At 34.1% G+C, this 17109-nt stretch overlaps 2 protein-coding genes across 2 annotated transcripts; one reads left to right on the top strand and one right to left on the bottom strand.

Annotated features, from left to right (window-relative positions):
- Positions 1–2916: 2916 nt before the first annotated feature.
- On the bottom strand, positions 2917–3606 carry LOC113700635 (uncharacterized). The gene has a single exon (XM_027221100.2). The coding sequence runs from the start codon at positions 3604–3606 to the stop codon at positions 2917–2919; it is 690 nt and encodes a 229-aa protein (XP_027076901.2).
- Positions 3607–7738: 4132 nt separating this feature from the next.
- Positions 7739–15150, top strand: LOC113702348 (uncharacterized). The gene is made up of 8 exons (XM_027223511.2): positions 7739–7786; positions 9753–10127; positions 10815–11300; positions 11394–11543; positions 11843–12004; positions 13540–13587; positions 13661–14097; positions 14271–15150. Exons 1-8 carry the CDS (start codon positions 7771–7773, stop codon positions 14898–14900), a joined length of 2304 nt encoding a protein of 767 aa, XP_027079312.1. The 5' UTR covers positions 7739–7770; the 3' UTR covers positions 14901–15150.
- Positions 15151–17109: the final 1959 nt, after the last annotated feature.

A 17109-nucleotide genomic window follows, 5' to 3' on the forward strand; every position in this document is an offset into this window, starting at 1 on the left:
TGCACCAATTGCACTGAGATATGGTACTTCAGAACCAAGTATCTCTTCATTTTCCTCTCGTGGTCTAAAAGGATCCTTATTAGGATCTAATGATCTGACAACCATTGGGGTACTCAATGTATGTACTTTGTCCATATAAAATCACTTTAATACCTTCCGGGTATAAGCAGTTTGGTGGACAAAAATTCCACCTTTCAAATGCTCAATTTGTAAACCAAGGCAAAATTTTGTCTTTCCAAAATCTTTGATCTCAAATTCTTTCTTCAAATATTCAACACTATTTTGAATCTCTTCAGTAGTTCCAATTAAATTTAGATCATCCACATATACCGCAATTATCACAAAATTTGATCAATTTTTCTTGATAAAAATACATGGACATATTGGATCATTGGTATAACCTTCTTTTGTTAGACATTCATTGAGACGGTTATACCACATACGTCCAGATTGTTTGAGCCCATACAGAGACCTTTGTAATTTAATAGAATAAATATTTTTAGGATTTGATTTGCATGCTTCAGACATGTTGAATCCTTCGGGAATTTTCATATAAATATCATTTTCAAGATTCCCATATAAATATGCAGTAACGACGTCCATTAGACGCATATCTAATTTTTCATGTACTGCAAAACTCACAAGATATCTAAATGTGATAGCATCCACTACAGGTGAATACGTTTCATCATAATCAAATCCAGGCCTTTGTGAAAATCCTTGGGCTACAAGTCTTGCTTTATATCTCACAATTTCATTTTTCTCATTTCTTTTTCTCACAAATACCCATTTATATCCTACTGGCTTTACACCTTCAGGTGTTTGGACTACAGGTCCAAAAACTTTTCTTTTAGCCAGTGAGTCCAATTCAGATTGGATCGCATCTTTCCATTTTGGCCAATCATTTCTACCTCGACATTCATCAACCGATCTAGGCTCATGATCCTCGTCCTCTGCCATAATATCAAGTGCTATATTATATGCGAAAATATTATCAATAATTATTTTTTTTCGGTTCCAACTTTTTCTTGAAGTGACAAAATTTATTAAATTTTCTATAATTTCATTCTCTTCAAGAATTGGTTCTTTAGGAGCGACCTCTTCAGGAGGTTGAATTTTATCACTAATTGTTGATTCATCTACTCCTCTTTTCTTTCGAGAATTTTTATCTTTGGAACTAAGAGGTCTCCCACGCTTCAGGCGTGCTTTAGACTCATTAGCACTTGTGATTTGTCCTTCAGGGACATCAATTTTAATCGGAGCATTTTCAGCAGGAATATGTAATTTAGTAACTCTTTTGGAGTCATTAAATGCATCCGGTAATTGATTTGCAATTTTTTGCAAATGTATAATCCTTTGAATTTCTAATTCACATTCTTTAGTACGAGAATCAAGGAAATTCAATGATATTTTCCAAGTGATTTCCTTTTTCGGTTGATTTTTATCTCCCCCTAATGTCGAAAAATGTGATTCGTCAAAATGACAATCTGCAAATCTCGCAGTAAATAAATCACATGTTAATGGTTCCATATACTAAATGATTGAAGGTGATTCATATCCGACATATATCTCCAATCTTCTTTGTGGGCCCAATTTACGACGTTGGGGCGGTGCAATTGGAACATACACCGCACAACCAAATATTCGTAAATGAGAAATATTTGGCTCATAACCAAAAGTTAATTATAGGAGAGAATAAGTGTGATAATTTGTCGGCCTAATTCTCACAAGTGTTGCTGCATGTAAAATAGCATGTCCCCAAGCAGATGAAGGAATCTTAGACCTCATCAACAATGGTCTAGCAATTAATTGTAGCCGTTTAATAAGTGATTCGGCTAGACCATTTTGTGTGTGAACATAGGCTACAGGATGTTCAACAGTTATTCCAATGGACATACAATAATCTTCAAAAGCATGTAACGAATATTCACCAGCATTATCTAGACGAATTTTCTTTATTGGAAAATCTGGAAATTGTGCTCGCAATTTAATTATTTAAGCAAGCAATCTCGCAAATGCCAAGTTGCGAGTAGATAATAAACATACATGTGACCATCTAGTTGATGCATCAATTAGCACCATAAAATATCGAAATGGTCCACATGGTGAATCTACAGGCCCACATATATCACCATGAATTCGTTCTAGAAATGCAGGGGATTCAGTCCCAACTTTAACTTGTGATGGTCTAATAATTAATTTCCCTTGAGAACAAGCAACACAAGAGAATTCATTGACTTTTAATACTTTTTTATTTTTCAATGAGTGGCCATGTGAATTCTCAATTATTCGTCTCATCATTATAGATCCAGAATGTCCGAGACGATCATGCCAAATCATAAAATCATCGGGATAAGTAGACTTCTAGTCTACTAGGTGATGAATTTCAATTGCACTAATTTGTGCATAATATAACCCAGAAGAAAAAGAAGGTAATTTTTCTACTTTGCATTTTTTCCCATAAATGATACTTGTGATTAATAAAAATTCACCATTTGTCTCAGTCATTGTCTCGATATGATATCCATTTTCGCGGATATCTTTAAAACTCAATAAGTTTCTTCGAGACTTAGGAGAGAATAGTGCATTATTTACAATAATTTTAGTCCCTTCAGGGAGAAATATAGTGGCTCTTCCGGAGCTTTCAATCAATTTTACACTACCACTAATGGTATTAACATTTGTCTCTCCCATTTTCAAACAAGAAAAATATTTTTTATTTTTCAATATGGTGTGCGTAGTAGCACTATCAATGAGACAAATATCATAATCACTATTATTTAATCCCAAATATTTGACATCCATTTCTTCTTCAGGAAGAAAAATTCAAACAAAAATAAATATTAATAAAGATGCGAAAATAAATATTCAATGAAAAGGAAATTACATGAAAGATATAAAGCATCATAAAAATATCTAAATAATCATGGGATATTTGTTGACATCTTCAGGATGTTCAAAAAAATCAGCAACATCGAGGTGTGTCATGTCAGCATCATCACCATCATCATAGTCATTCTTTTGATCAATGAAATTTGTCTCAACACCTTTGTCTTTATTTTTCAATGATGCTTGATAGAGGTCAACAAGATATTCGGCCGTACAACAGGTACGAGACCAATGACCTTCCATACCACACTGGTAGCATTTTTCTTCATAAACTTTCTTTTCTCCATTTTTCTGATCGTAGTTATTTTCCCTCTTTTGGGAAACATTTTGTTGCTTGCCACGGTTAAAATTTTCACAGGGCACAAATTTACTACGATCACGTCCACGGCCACGACCACGTCCGCGGCCTCCTCCACGGCCACCTCTACGGCCACGTCCACGACCTCGACCAGAATTTTGAAATTGGGTCGCATTCGCTTCAGGGAATGGACTTGCACCAGTTGGTCGGGACTCATGATTTTTCAGCAACAATTCATTGTTTTGTTCAGCCAAGAGAAGACATGCAATAAGTTCAGAATATTTTTTAAACCCCTTCTCTCGATATTGCTGCTGCACGAGCATGTTAGAGACATGAAAAGTAGAAAATGTTTTCTCTAACATATCTTCATCAGTGACTTTTTCGCCACATAATGATAATTGAGAAGTGATTTTGAACATAGCTGAATTATATTCGTTGACAGATTTAAAATCTTGCAGCCGTAAGTGAAGCCAATCATATCGGGCTTTTGGAAGAACGACCAACTTCAGGTGGTCGAATCTTTCTTTCAAATCTCGTCAAAGGACAAGAGGATCTTTAACAGTAAGATATTCTGATTTTAATCCTTCATCTAAATGATGACGAAGAAAAATCATAGCTTTGGCACGGTCTTGGTTTGAGGATTCATTTTTTTCCACAATAGTATTACCAAGACCCATTGCCTCAAGATGGATTTCAACATCCAATACCCATGATAAATAATTTTTTCCAGAAATATCAAGAGGTACAAACTCTTGTTTTGTAAGATTAGCCATAAGAAATTGAAATAAGATTTTGACTTAGAAATTTACCTCAAAAGTCACTTGAAGAAATACGGGTAGAATTTCGGCAAAATCTTGTGCTTCACTTTTGTTCAAAGTAGCGCCTCCGTTTTCACCTTTTTGCTCAAAAGTAGAGTTTTCGTGCTGATAACGTGTTATAAAACTAATCAAATAAGCTACTATAATATCAAGTGAAATATTGGAGAAAGAAGTAGAGAAATGGAGAGTAATATTCTTATATTCCAATAAAATACAAAAGTCCTTCCAAAGGGTATCAATGTACCTCTATATATATGTACTACAAGATTAAAGGTACATAAATCCTATTAAACATCCACTACTACAATAATATGAAGAAACCTATGAAACGGTTCTTCCACTACATGAATAGATTTATGGATTGTAACTTCTATACATTATGTAACCATAAATCAAGAATTAATCCTCTTGGGAATACAAAGGGACATCCACATTTTTGTTATTTCATAACAACAAGTGAATTTTTCAGTTCTTTGTAAACAATCAAGATGATGAGCACTACAAAGCTTGCCTTTTCATTTTCTTGACTCTTTTCTAGGATAATGTTATTTACTTATTTTCAAATAGTTATGAATCTTTTTTGTTTTGTTTTTGTTTTTTCGCTTTTAAAGTTATCAAAAAGTGAATGATATTGGAATACTTGACTTCCTTTTATCCTGTCTAGGATTTGTAAAGAAAAGAGAGTAAACTCAAACGACAACCTGCCACTACTCCAATATCAATTTGCTGCTCCAAATTCCAATTGCGTCAAATTATCACCTCCATTTCTCATATTTTCTCCATTTTCTATAATTTTGCCCTAGGTCAAGTCAAAATGTCTTGTATGCACTAATAGAGAATCAGCTCCACAAGTTAAGCTCAGATATCTAACTCATCACATATGCCCTTTATTTTTTGGGTAAAATACACTTTAACCCCCTGTGATTTAGCACCTTGTAACATAACCTCCCTAAGTTTTCAAAAACTATACATAACCCCCTCATAATTTAGATTACAGTGTCAAAATAAATTCAACAATGGTTGATTGTCAAAATTAAATTGGCGTCAGTCAACAGCTTTGAATTTACACTTTGGGTCTCCAATATTTGAACTTTGAATCATTATAGTTCCTTAAGTTCTAAATACTGGTATTGATGTTTTAGAATGAAATGAGATGTGAATTGGATCAAAATTTTGTTAGATATGTACTAGAATTTCTAATGAAAAATACATGGAAAATTTATTAAACTTCATTTTTTTTGTTTTCATTTCATATTTTCATGCCACTAATTATGCATATGCTTTTTCTCTATTGCATAGTTGGTTTCAAAATTGGCATAAGGTATGCATTTGTTGTTTTGCACGATGAATTATTAATTGATGATGAGATGTATCATTGTTCACTTATGTTGATAATTAAATTCTCAATTAAACATTCTTTAAGAATATGAAGAATATATACTATATTTAAACTAAGTTGATCATGTTTTCTTTTCTTTTTCCTTTTTTCATTTGAATGTGCTATCATTTAAGTTTAAAATGAAGCAGATATTTTTTAGAAGCATTTTAATTGTTTAATAAAATTGTCAGTGTATAAAAAGATGAAAGTTAATATTTTAAAACTTTCCTATTGAAATGTCTTATTTTAATAGGTAGGAAAGACAAGAAAAAACAAATGAAGTTTTTCAAAGGTAAATTTCTTATACACCCCTAGTAGTTAAACATTTTTTAAAATACATTCCTTATAGTTCAAACATATCCACTTACACCCCTTGTGCTTTGGATTCAAGTGGAAGTGAAATAGAAACATACTCCATTAATGGAGATTTCACTATACGTGCTCCTATAGTGTAACAGATTAATGTGAGGTCTTAGGTATGTTTTTCTTTTGAAAATGCCTCCAAATGAATGTTTACCATTTATAAAGAGCCTAAAATAGATTTGGCAACTAAATTTATTTTTAACATTTTTGTAGACAAAAAACGTTCATTTGGGGGGCATTTCTGGAAGAAAAACATCACTAAATCCTCGCACTAAAATCAAGTAACCAATCACATTATTGGAGCATGTATGTTCAATTCTCCATTAATTGAGTGCATTTTTGTTTGTTTTTCACTTAAATCTAGAGCACAAGGAGTGTAAATGGACAATTCTTTTTTAACTATAAAAGGTGCATCTTAAAAAGTGTTTAACCACTAGGGGTCTATGTGAAATTTACACTTTTTTAAAACATTCCCATAAGTAGTTGATGTTTGTACCTACTTTTACTAGCTTTAATAATTGCAATCCCAAACTATAAACATTCGAAGGTCTACATTCACAAGTCATGCAAGAATTTGTGTAGTAATAATTAGAATAATGTTACGTAATAGAAAATTAGTTTTTCTATTTTCTTGTGCTAGTTTTTATTTTGAATATTATTTGTGTATTAACAAAGTGGTGCCCTTCTGCTAAACAATTATGTTGTGCCAATTTGAAGTGGTTTCAGGAAGGTTATTGTGATCAAGGGATGCATTTTTCATATATTTAAAATCCTAACGATAACTATTTAAAATATTAATTGAAATTTCAAAACATTAGGAACCAAAAATGCAAAGTTAAAATTTTCAACTAACAACGATTTGGTATTGACTCTTAGTTATTGCAATTTTTGGTTAATTGTCTTAAATTTGTCTAAAATCAGAAACTTTGAGAATCACTTTTATTTTAGTCAAAATATTAGAGACTAATTTGACATACAAACCAAACATTGGGTATAAAAAATGTGCATTGATGCAGTTAAAACTAGGACTACAAACAAATCGAGTCGTTTGCGAGCTGATTGCAAGCGGGTCGAGTCTGAGCTCGACTTGAGTTCGAATTCAAGTTCAATAATATTAAATTCGTTAGCTTGCGAGTGGGATCGAACTCGATTATATATATTTTTATTTTTTATTTTAATAGTAAAATTACATATATATCCCTAATATTTTATTATTTGTTAAAAAAAATTATTATTTTATTCATTTTTAAAAATATAAATAAATTATTTTTTATTTTTTAAGCTCGAACTTGATATTTTGAACTTGTCGAATTCGAGTTCGAGTTTTGTAAAATAATGTTGAAACTCGGCTCGATTAAAATCGAAACTCGATTCGGTTCAACTCCTCTGCATCCCCACTTGAAACATAAGGGCAGTGATTCCAGAGTACAACTAAAGGGGTTCTCAGAATTGACCCGTAAAAGTGAAGCACTTTTGGTAAATTTAAAATTCCACTACCAAAATTGTGATCATATCCATGATTCCATTCTGGAATCATAGAGAGCCCCCCTTGACCTGCTTCGGTAACAAAATGCAGAACGAATACACAGAATTTCTTGGGACGGATCAAATTGGGCCTAGCAAGTTTTTGGATCATGAATAGATATTTCCGCCCCCTCCCTAAGATTGTTAACTTAATCAAACAAATTATACAGTGAATACCTCTTCTTCTTCTTCTTCTTTTTTTTCAAATTTACATAGTGGAACCTTGACATGTGAACCACATGGGAATAATATTATGGCTGCATCTCTAACCACTTTACTCCAAGTTACATCATATCTTTAGTCAGAAACAAGATAGACAAAAAGAAAGAAAAAAGTGCAAAAGAGGTAAGAATGAGAATCACTTGAATAGAGAGTAAGAATATTGTTAATTTCATTTTTGGCCAAAGAATGTTTTATGCATCTATAAATGCAAGTACTAGTCTTAATAGAATGACTGTATTAGTTTCACTTTCTCTGTTGCAAAAGATTACGGCTGAAGGATGACGAAAACTTCAGGTTAGTCTGAAAATTGTATTTTTTTTCTCTGGTTCCCATATTTAATTGTACATATGTGCTCATTTACACTATTTAATTGACTTATTGTTAGTACAAAAGCCATGCTGTTATTCATTTCTTCCTTTTTTTTTCCCAATTTCATTGGAATTGTAGGAAATAGCCAAAATGCAAAATCTTATAAGGCTCTCAATGATGATCCTTTTGCTCATAATTTTGAGCATTATATAGCAGCAGTTGTAATAGTCAATAAATGACTCTATATATATATATATATATTTCAAATAACCACTTCTAATATTCAAGCAATGAGTCCTATTCATAAGCTTGATCTATGATTTCACATGTGGTCATTGTAACATCAGCAAAGTCATATATAATATAAGTGGCATCTTCAAATTACATTATCTAAATCCATTATAGTTTGACTTTCTCACCAATATGTCATAGACCATTATAGGTAACACTTTATCATTCAAATTTCCCGAATTGGATTTTGTGTGGTGGAGATTGAAGATGGAAGAAATCTTGAAAATGTGATAAGCCACGCAGATGAACAATGTTATCATGGTCTTTTACGTTGTAATATTTACAAGCATTGGTTTAGTGTATATATAGTGCCTTGTACAATAATACTAAACAATATTTTTAGACCCGAATCAGTGGATGAATCTAATGAGCTTTTAGTTTGCGGTTCAACCAGTTTAAGTGATTGAGTCAAATATACAGCTTTTTATTCATTTTAGAATTAGAAAATCTGAATAATACTATGAAAAATATTTTCTAGTAACTAACTGGCTCAACCATGCAAGCTTTATCAGTTTTGATGGTTTTTGATGGGTTATTTATTTTTCATTGTACTCTAATATAAATTTGGAGAAAGTTTTATGGCCGGTTTCCCTTTTCAACCGGTCGAACCAGCCAAATGGATACGGTCTGGCACTGGCAATTTTTGAGTCCCAATCCGTTACGCTTTGAAGCCTTGCTCCCTCCACAGGCTGGCTGGTGAGACCACAGGCTGGGTCCTCGTAAATGGTTACATTTTGAGCCATCAATATTGCTGCAAAGGCGCCTTCACTATTAGTTTGATTTTGAGTCCAATGAGCAGTGGAAAGGACTATCAGTTAATCTCACAGCTCTTTCTGAATCAATTGGGAGAGCAAAAAATGGCAATAGAAACTTCAGTATTCTCCAGACCTGCTGTGTTTCTTGAATTCTCAATGTCCCAAATCTCCAAAATAAGGAAGAAATCTGATGGGATTTTAAGTTCATTAATCAGTTAAAAAAGTTGAGGAGAAAAGCCTTTATGTCATGAAGGATTTAGAAGGAAATTGATTACTGGTTGTGTTGTTTTAGCTTTAATTTCCTGCTTGCTTTCTGAATCCCAAGTTGTGGTAGCTAGGTAAGCTTCTCAATTAACTACTTTTTTTATATTCTAAGCTGCTTTTTTGTGTTTTGTGATTATTTTTCTAACTTCCAACACATAATCATACCTTCTTTCCAAGATTGGTAAATTTATAGTAGACCTTTTTTTGGAGTGTTTTCTTTCTCTGATAAAGAATTAGGCATTTTGAATGGTGCAACACTGATTAATATATTGGACAGCTACATTCAACTTAGCTAATATTTTTCTCAATCTTTGACTCATCAATTGGATGAAAAAACTTAATCATACATCTATTGTAAAATGACATAACATTGTGCATGGAAACCTGTTTCCCTTGAAAGATCATATTTTTGAGCCCTTCTAATACAGCCTCTAAAATACTACCTACATTGTTCTGTAATTTGACGGACTTGAAGCTACAGGGATAAACGTGCTTGCTAGTTGCCTTTTGACTAATGTGGATGAACTTATTTATTCTCCATGTTCTTTTGTAACTTTCAGTAATAATGTTTAATTTGAATTGTGCATCCTCTTTTTTATGTTTTGGATATTGGCATCCTTTAACGTGATGTATCTAAGCAGGAACTGATAGGATTAGTAGAGGTGCAATTGGAATTGTTCCTGAGGAGCTCACTGAGGATAACTATGAGGAATGGAAAAGATGCTTGAAATATTATTTGGTTGGTCATGGCCTTTGGGGTGTTGTTAGTGGAAAGGAGCAGGATCCTCTAAAAGAGAGTCAAGATAAGAAACAGGAACACGAGGAATGGCAGAAGAGGAATGCATTGGCCTTACATGCCATCCAACTTTCATGCGGAACACGAACATATGTTAAAGTCAAAGCAGCTCACAATTCTGCCCATGTTGCATGGAATCATTTGGCTGAAAAACTAAAGCCCCACAAACTACTCACAGCACATGACCTTGAAGATGAAAACAGCCATGGTGAAGATGAAGGTAACTCTCAATCATGTTGCTGATAAAATGTCTATGTTTGACATATAATTTAGGAGTTAACTGATGAGTTTTTCTCTCTTGGAAAAATTTAAGTGTTTTATGTGGTTCATTTGATGTCATGGGGCATTAGGAGCAAAAATTATTATTTAGCAATTTCAGATTTTTGTCTGATTTTGCTCTTGGTCCATTCCTTTTCTTTTCTTTTGCTCTTTGAGCAACCAATTCCTGACAGAGATTTTTGTGTACATTACTTCAAATAGAGCTCCAATTCATCTATTCAGGCTCTGTTGCACCAAATAATGATGGAGACTTGGGGGTTGGGAGTCCTAGCTAAATTGCCATAAGAGGCCATGCAGCATATCCTCCATAGCATGGACTGTGTCATTTAATTATTGCTCACCATCCAGTAACAATATTGTTGCAGTGCCTACTCTGAACCAAACAGGGAAAATTATTCTCCAGCCTATGGTAGTGATAAACTTGCTCCTAAAGAGTACATATTCCACGAATAGATTAGTAAAATGCCACCTTCATACCAAAAATTATTTCAAAGATTTTCTGATTTTGATCTTTACTTCCTCAATTTTTTATGCTCCTCATCAAAATTTCACGTGTGCCTTGTATGAGCTCATTATTATATGGGACCCTGTTAGAGATATTAAATGAAACAAATTCTAATGTTTACAGGACAGAAAGAGTACCTTCATTATGAGAAATTGTACAAAGCAATCGAGAAAGGTCATTTTCATCTCACAAAACATCTCCTTGATCAAGAGCAACACGCTGTTAAGGCAATAGTTTCATCACATAATGAAACTGCACTTCACATTGCCATTCTGGGTGGACACATAAGAATTGCAAAGGAGTTATTGCACAGAATGGCACGAGAAGACTTGGAAGTTGTTAATGAATATGGATCCACAGCTCTGACTCTTGCTGCAATCAGTGGTGAAACAAGGTTGGCAAAGGCAATAGTGGAAAAAAATGACAGGCTACTTATCAAGGCAAATGACCGTGACGACGGGCAGCTTCCTGTCATTGAGGCTGCTTTGTATGGTCAAAAGCATATTGTTAAGTATCTATACAGGGTAACACCAAAGGAGCATCTAAGTCCAGATAGGGGTGAAAATGGAGCTACATTGCTTAACGCGCTAATTACAGCAGAAGTATATGGTTAGATTATAGATATAAAAGGCAACATAGCAATCTGCAACACACACTGCTTCATTATATGTGCCTCTAACTCCTGCTTTTTAATTGTTACAGATGTTGCTTCAATGCTGCTTCGACGGTATCCAAAACTTGGCGTCACCCCTGATCATAATGGTGACTACACTCTCAGGTTACTGGCTCACAAGCCATCTGCATTTCCTAGTGGAACCAAACTTTCTTTCTGGAAAAATTTGATCTATTCATGTGAGTGTCCTTTTTCCAGTTCTACTTTACTTTGATCACTGACTTGTATGTAATGAAGCAAAATATTCTGCTCTCCAAATCAATAATAAGCCCAACAGTCTAAGAACAATGGCCATTCTACATTTTGTGGATTTTTATGATGTTTCAGTTATCATGTCAGTATGCAATGTGGATTGTTTTTCAGTCCAAGTTGTCGGGCAAGATAAAATCTTCCACCAACAAGAATATTAACTAGCCGTGATCAGTAAATGTGTACTAGTGTTAGGGAATGCTACTCATACCATCTATATATGCCCCAGGTGTAATGGTACATTTTCAATGGGGGAGTACAACAGATTCTCATGAAGGTGAGGTAACAAATGCTCAAAGAGCAAGCATGACTGAAGACCACAACATTGACATTCATGATCCTAGTGATGATGAGATGCCTAAGACAGGGAATCAAGGCCTTACTAGCTCTGGTATGTAAAATACCAAGTTTCTTTTCCAAAATTCCTTCTGTTGCACATTAAAGACTTCTAGTTTTTTGTGGTGGGATCTCTCCTTACTTTTTCTCTCAATTTTTTAGCAGTAGTTTGATGACAAAGTGTAATGCATTGGATTTTAATAGGTAAATAATCTGATATGTGGTGGACTATCTAGGATTGGGAGAAACCAGAGGAAAGTTCAAAAATTAGGAGGATTCAGCCCCACATTTTGGAACTTTTTGTAGTAAAGATAGAACATTGTTTCCTTTCAACGACGAGCAATGAGGAACTTTTCAATTCATGTGTGCATTAACTATAAATGGTAAAATAATAAACTCAGCTGCTTCCATGTGAACTAAAATGAAGTGGCGCTTGACCCATTGGCCACCAGGTAGTGGGGCATTTGCCATCAGGTAATATCAAGGGGCTGAATATAGCTTGCTAACAGTGTCTATCACAAGAGTTCTTAAGAACGTAATCTAGCTAGCATTGCTGCATTGGCATATGCTGAATAATCTTAACCTAACTAGCTACAAGAATAATTCACGACTACACCATGAAAGAGGGGGTCAATTGACCTCCTGACTTGCATACAGCTTTCCAAATCATTCACTACTGCTAATCTTAAAGGCAAGATAGTCAAATCTTGTTAGTATGTAAAGGACCCGAACATCAGGTTTTCCTAGGGGATTGAAACTCAAGCCTATGTTCTGTTAGACAAGAGTGGATTGGTTAGGTCACCAACCTTTACTCCTCCTGAGGCAAGTTGGACTCCTAAGTGTAAAGATAGCTTATGAGAAGATCACCTACATAGGGATCCATGTAGATAGTGCAACAAGAGATGTAAACAACAAGGCAAAACATGTATAGGGATGGTAATGTTCATCTTCAGGTCTTACCAAGTTCTGTGGACTTGCATCTGCACCACTCAAGATTCAACTCATGGAATCTTTATTAATTTTGCTCAGGCAATTGTACTGACAACCACTTAAAATCATCTCCAATCTACAGAGTTATCTAAATTCAGATATGTAGGATTATGTTAATTTACCATATATCAGAATGTGAGGTGCTTTCTCGTTTGTCTTAGTTACCTCAGCTTGTCTATAGGAAGAAGTGGATCTCTCTTCCATTTTTGACAACTTATACCACTGTATCTAGTTGGTTACTGCCTCCTATCCTTACCATCTTGTTCTGAGCTTTACATCCTTTGTATATTCCACTAGATATTATTCATATCATCTAATTCACAAGATTGTCCATCTAATTCTGTTCTTTTTAGTTTCAGTGTCAAGTGGTATTGTATTTTAAACCCCACTTTTTCTGCTCTGCTTAGCTTGCATGCATGCTTTAAGCAGGCACGCAAGTTTTCTATGCCTACTATTATTTACTCGAGTACACCATTCATTTAGATATCGTTATTCAGTTGTGCAACTAATACGCTGCTACAGTTCTTTTTTATTCCGTTGATCTATATCAGTAATTGGTTCCGTCTCATTTTATTCATCCTGTGCATATTTTTCTTGCAGTACTGAGGATTTTGCGTGGACTTGGTTGGCTCATGTTAAGATGCCTCGGTTTGTTTCACGAACTAACATTTTTTACTCAGGCAAACTATGATAATTTTCTAATGTTTTCTGTTGATTTCAGTCCCAGATATAAAGCAAATACATGACAGGAAATTGATTCATAAAGAAGCCATTCAACTGCTAACCTGCATATTTAAGGAAATCCGGACATTGAGCAAGAAAGAACTTGAAAAGATGGACATTGATAAAATTTTGTATGATGCGATTGAGCATGGAATCATTGAGTTCGTTGATGAAATTTTCAAATTTACGCCAGAAATCATATATAAAAAAGACAAAAGGGGCAGAACACTTTTTTCACATGCAATTGTGCTTCGCCAAGAGAAAATTTATAGCCTTATATACGCCTTGGGAACAAGAAAGAGCATACTGGCACGTAGGCATGATTATTTCCAAAACAATTTCTTACATCTAGCAGCCAAGCTGTCTCCAGAGTCTCAACTTGACAGGGTTTCTGGAGCAGCTCTTCAAATGCAAAGGGAACTACAATGGTTTCAGGTTGCAATTTAATTTGTGGTCAATATCCTATTTTATCTTAGTCTGCCATGTTTTTGTGGTCGTTTGCTTTTGTTTTGATGTCTTATGGCATATGGATATAAAAGCTGGAACAATTCTTTATCTAATCGTACTGTCCTAGTGAGGCTTTGTCCCTGACATTATATATTCTGTAGGAGGTTGAGAGTATTGTACAACCAAAGATGAAAGAAGAGAAGAATGGTAGTAATAAAACACCTTCCGCCCTCTTTTCTGATGAGCATAAGGTTTTGGCCAAGGAAGGAGAGAGATGGATGAAAAATACAGCAGGATCAAGTATGATTGTGGGAACTCTCATTTCTGCAGTCATGTTTACAACTGCCTTCACAGTTCCAGGCGGTAATCATAGTACAACAGGGCTCCCTGTCATGCTAGAAACTCAACCAAAGGCATTCTTGTTTTTTATGGCATCAAATGCACTGTCGATGTTCACTTCTTCAACATCGATTCTGATGTTCTTGGGGATTCTCACTGCACGTTATGCAGAAGAAAATTTTCTCAAGTCCTTACCCACAAAGTTAATATTTGGAATCACATGCTTGTTCATCTCGATAGTCACCATGATGGCGTCATTTGGTACTGCTCTCTATCTGATGCTGATCAAACAAGTAGCTTGGATTGCCTATCCAATCATTGTTTTCTCTGTTATTCCAATAGCTCTTTACTCATTGCTGCAATTCCCTCTTCTGGTTGAGATGATCAGTCGCACATACGGATATGGCATCTTTGACAAACCTAGAAAGAAACTCTTCAGTTTTCATACCTGAGTTACTGCCAGCATCTCTTCATTCTGTTTTATCATGACATTCTGTATTCTGCTTGCGATGGATTGCTTTTCGATATTGTTTTACAAATAATCCTTATCTGTGATGTTTTGAGTAGATTTCACAGGTAACATTTATTTGTTTTGACTCATTTGTGTTGTCTCCAGCTGGTGCTGGAATTCTACGAACTCCTTTGATTCTGAGGATTCCTTAAGCTATCAATAAAGCATACCTATGGATTGTTTTACCTAAAGCTGATACTTTCATTTGCTCTACCAAGTTCTGTTATCCGATTTATAGTATTATCAATGCAGCTAACATGAATGTCTTAGTATTATTGCTGGTTGTTCTGTGAGGATAAACCATAAAAGCTAAATCAGATCCAAAGTTGTACAAAAATGAAAAGGCTTTTTTTTTTTCTCATATGAAGATTTGGCTTGAAGATTGTCCGTAGGTCTCTCAGCATCTGCTTTATCACTCTTATCCTTGAGAAACCTAATGAATAGATGTCTTCAAAGTGTTTTAACTCAAATTAGTAATCTATTTATTTGCTTAATGAACACAAAATAAAAAGGGAAAATTCTTTAGCTAAATAACTTTTACACAGTTATGAGTTATGTTAAGGTTATCCTTTCCTAAATTCTCTACACTCTATTGAGAGGCCAGCTAAAGGAGGCAGGAACCTACAATTCTATACCCTGCTAGTTTTAATTCATGTTAAAACAGTTTAAAGAATTGCAGCTTTTGAAAAAGAGTACAAGATCATGTTAGTTATGGTTTTCCTTATGAACTGCCAGCTGATTTTCAAACAAATCTGTGCTATCCAACTTTGCTACACTGCCCAATTCCTTGGAGGAAAAGCTCAAGTTTATTAGTGGTTCATATAAATATGTTCTTCTCAATTATGTTCTCAGTAAACAGCAGAAGGCTCAACAGATGAACTTAACTTCTTCATTCTTTGTAGCTATTTGAATACTGACTCATTGTTTTTGTAAAACTTTTCTTCCATCTTAGCAAGAATATGTGATAAATTGCAAAGCAGACTTTTGAAGTTCATGGACTAAACTCTTTTGGTTGGCCATGAATTTCTACCAAGTATTTAGTTCGTGAATCTTATATCTGTCTTGGTTCTTGGTATTCCTAATTAAGATCAGGTGCAAAATCCAAACCCTTTAATTTAAAAAGTCATTAATGTACTTCCAGTTTAAAATTACTATGGAAATGCATGAATTTAACTCTTCTTCTTCTCCTTTTCTTGGCAAATTAAAAGGACATCCACTGAGTCTCACTAGAACATATATAATGCTGGCATGATTTAGGTAAGCCCTTTTTAGGTCATGGCAATTTTGGCCTCCAACAATTTAATAGAAATAAATAAAAGTGCTGGCTAATTTTATGGTCATGCAGTTAGAATGGCAACTGTATTTGGCCTATATTGCTAAATTTAGTTGCACTTGCACGGATGATTTTTAGGTGAAGAACATGTTTTATGTTTCTTGATAGATACTTTCTATACCTTTTTCTTACTACTTCTTTTTTCGACTTAAAAAATTAATAAGTAAAACGTCTTATCAATCGAGTTACACTTCATTGTTAAGTCAGTGTTCGTTTATCATTATTTGATCTACTAATATCTATACAATTCCTACCATTTTTCTTTGCTACTAAGTTTTTGTCGGGTAAAAATTTTAAAATGGAGGTAACAATTTTATCGATAATAGTATATGCAATATAAAAGAAAATAGAATTCTCCATGTGAAAACACTCCTTGAGAAAAACACCTTTCCTCACTACATGTTTTTGCTACTTGCTATTAAACTGAAAGCTGATGAATTTGAATACCAATATTTTTTTAATACATCTCTTCGAGATTTAACTCAATTTAGTTGTGAGTGAAACCAAAAATAAAACAGAACAAAATATAATAGTTTAAGTGTTAAACTTTCAGTCATGTATTAATCTTAGAAAGCAAGCAAGGTTTCTTTTTCTTTTCTTTTCTTTTTTTTTTCCTTTATGGGAAATACAAGCTGGTTTTAATTGATTGATCCGAAAGCCTTACGTCCCAATTTTAATTCATGCGAATTCGAAACAAAAAAAATTAGATTTTTAGCAAAACATTTACCATAATGGTGATAAAATAAAGGAGTTATAATATTTGATTTGAAATTCTAATGTTTGCATCATTTTACCAATACATGACAGCCTACAAAGG

Source organism: Coffea arabica, chromosome 7e, assembly GCF_036785885.1.
Source record: "Coffea arabica cultivar ET-39 chromosome 7e, Coffea Arabica ET-39 HiFi, whole genome shotgun sequence".
NCBI lineage: Eukaryota > Viridiplantae > Streptophyta > Magnoliopsida > Gentianales > Rubiaceae > Coffea > Coffea arabica.

Excerpts from the sequence above, each read along its gene's own strand:
- LOC113700635 (XM_027221100.2), bottom strand. The coding sequence starts at position 3,606 with ATGTTCAAAATCACTTCTCAATTATCATTATGTGGCGAAAAAGTCACT.
- LOC113702348 (XM_027223511.2), top strand. Across the intron at positions 11,301-11,393 it reads AATTACAGCAGAAGTATATG|ATGTTGCTTCAATGCTGCTT; the intron begins GTTAGATTATAG and ends TAATTGTTACAG. Across the intron at positions 11,544-11,842 it reads GAAAAATTTGATCTATTCAT|GTGTAATGGTACATTTTCAA; the intron begins GTGAGTGTCCTT and ends TATATGCCCCAG.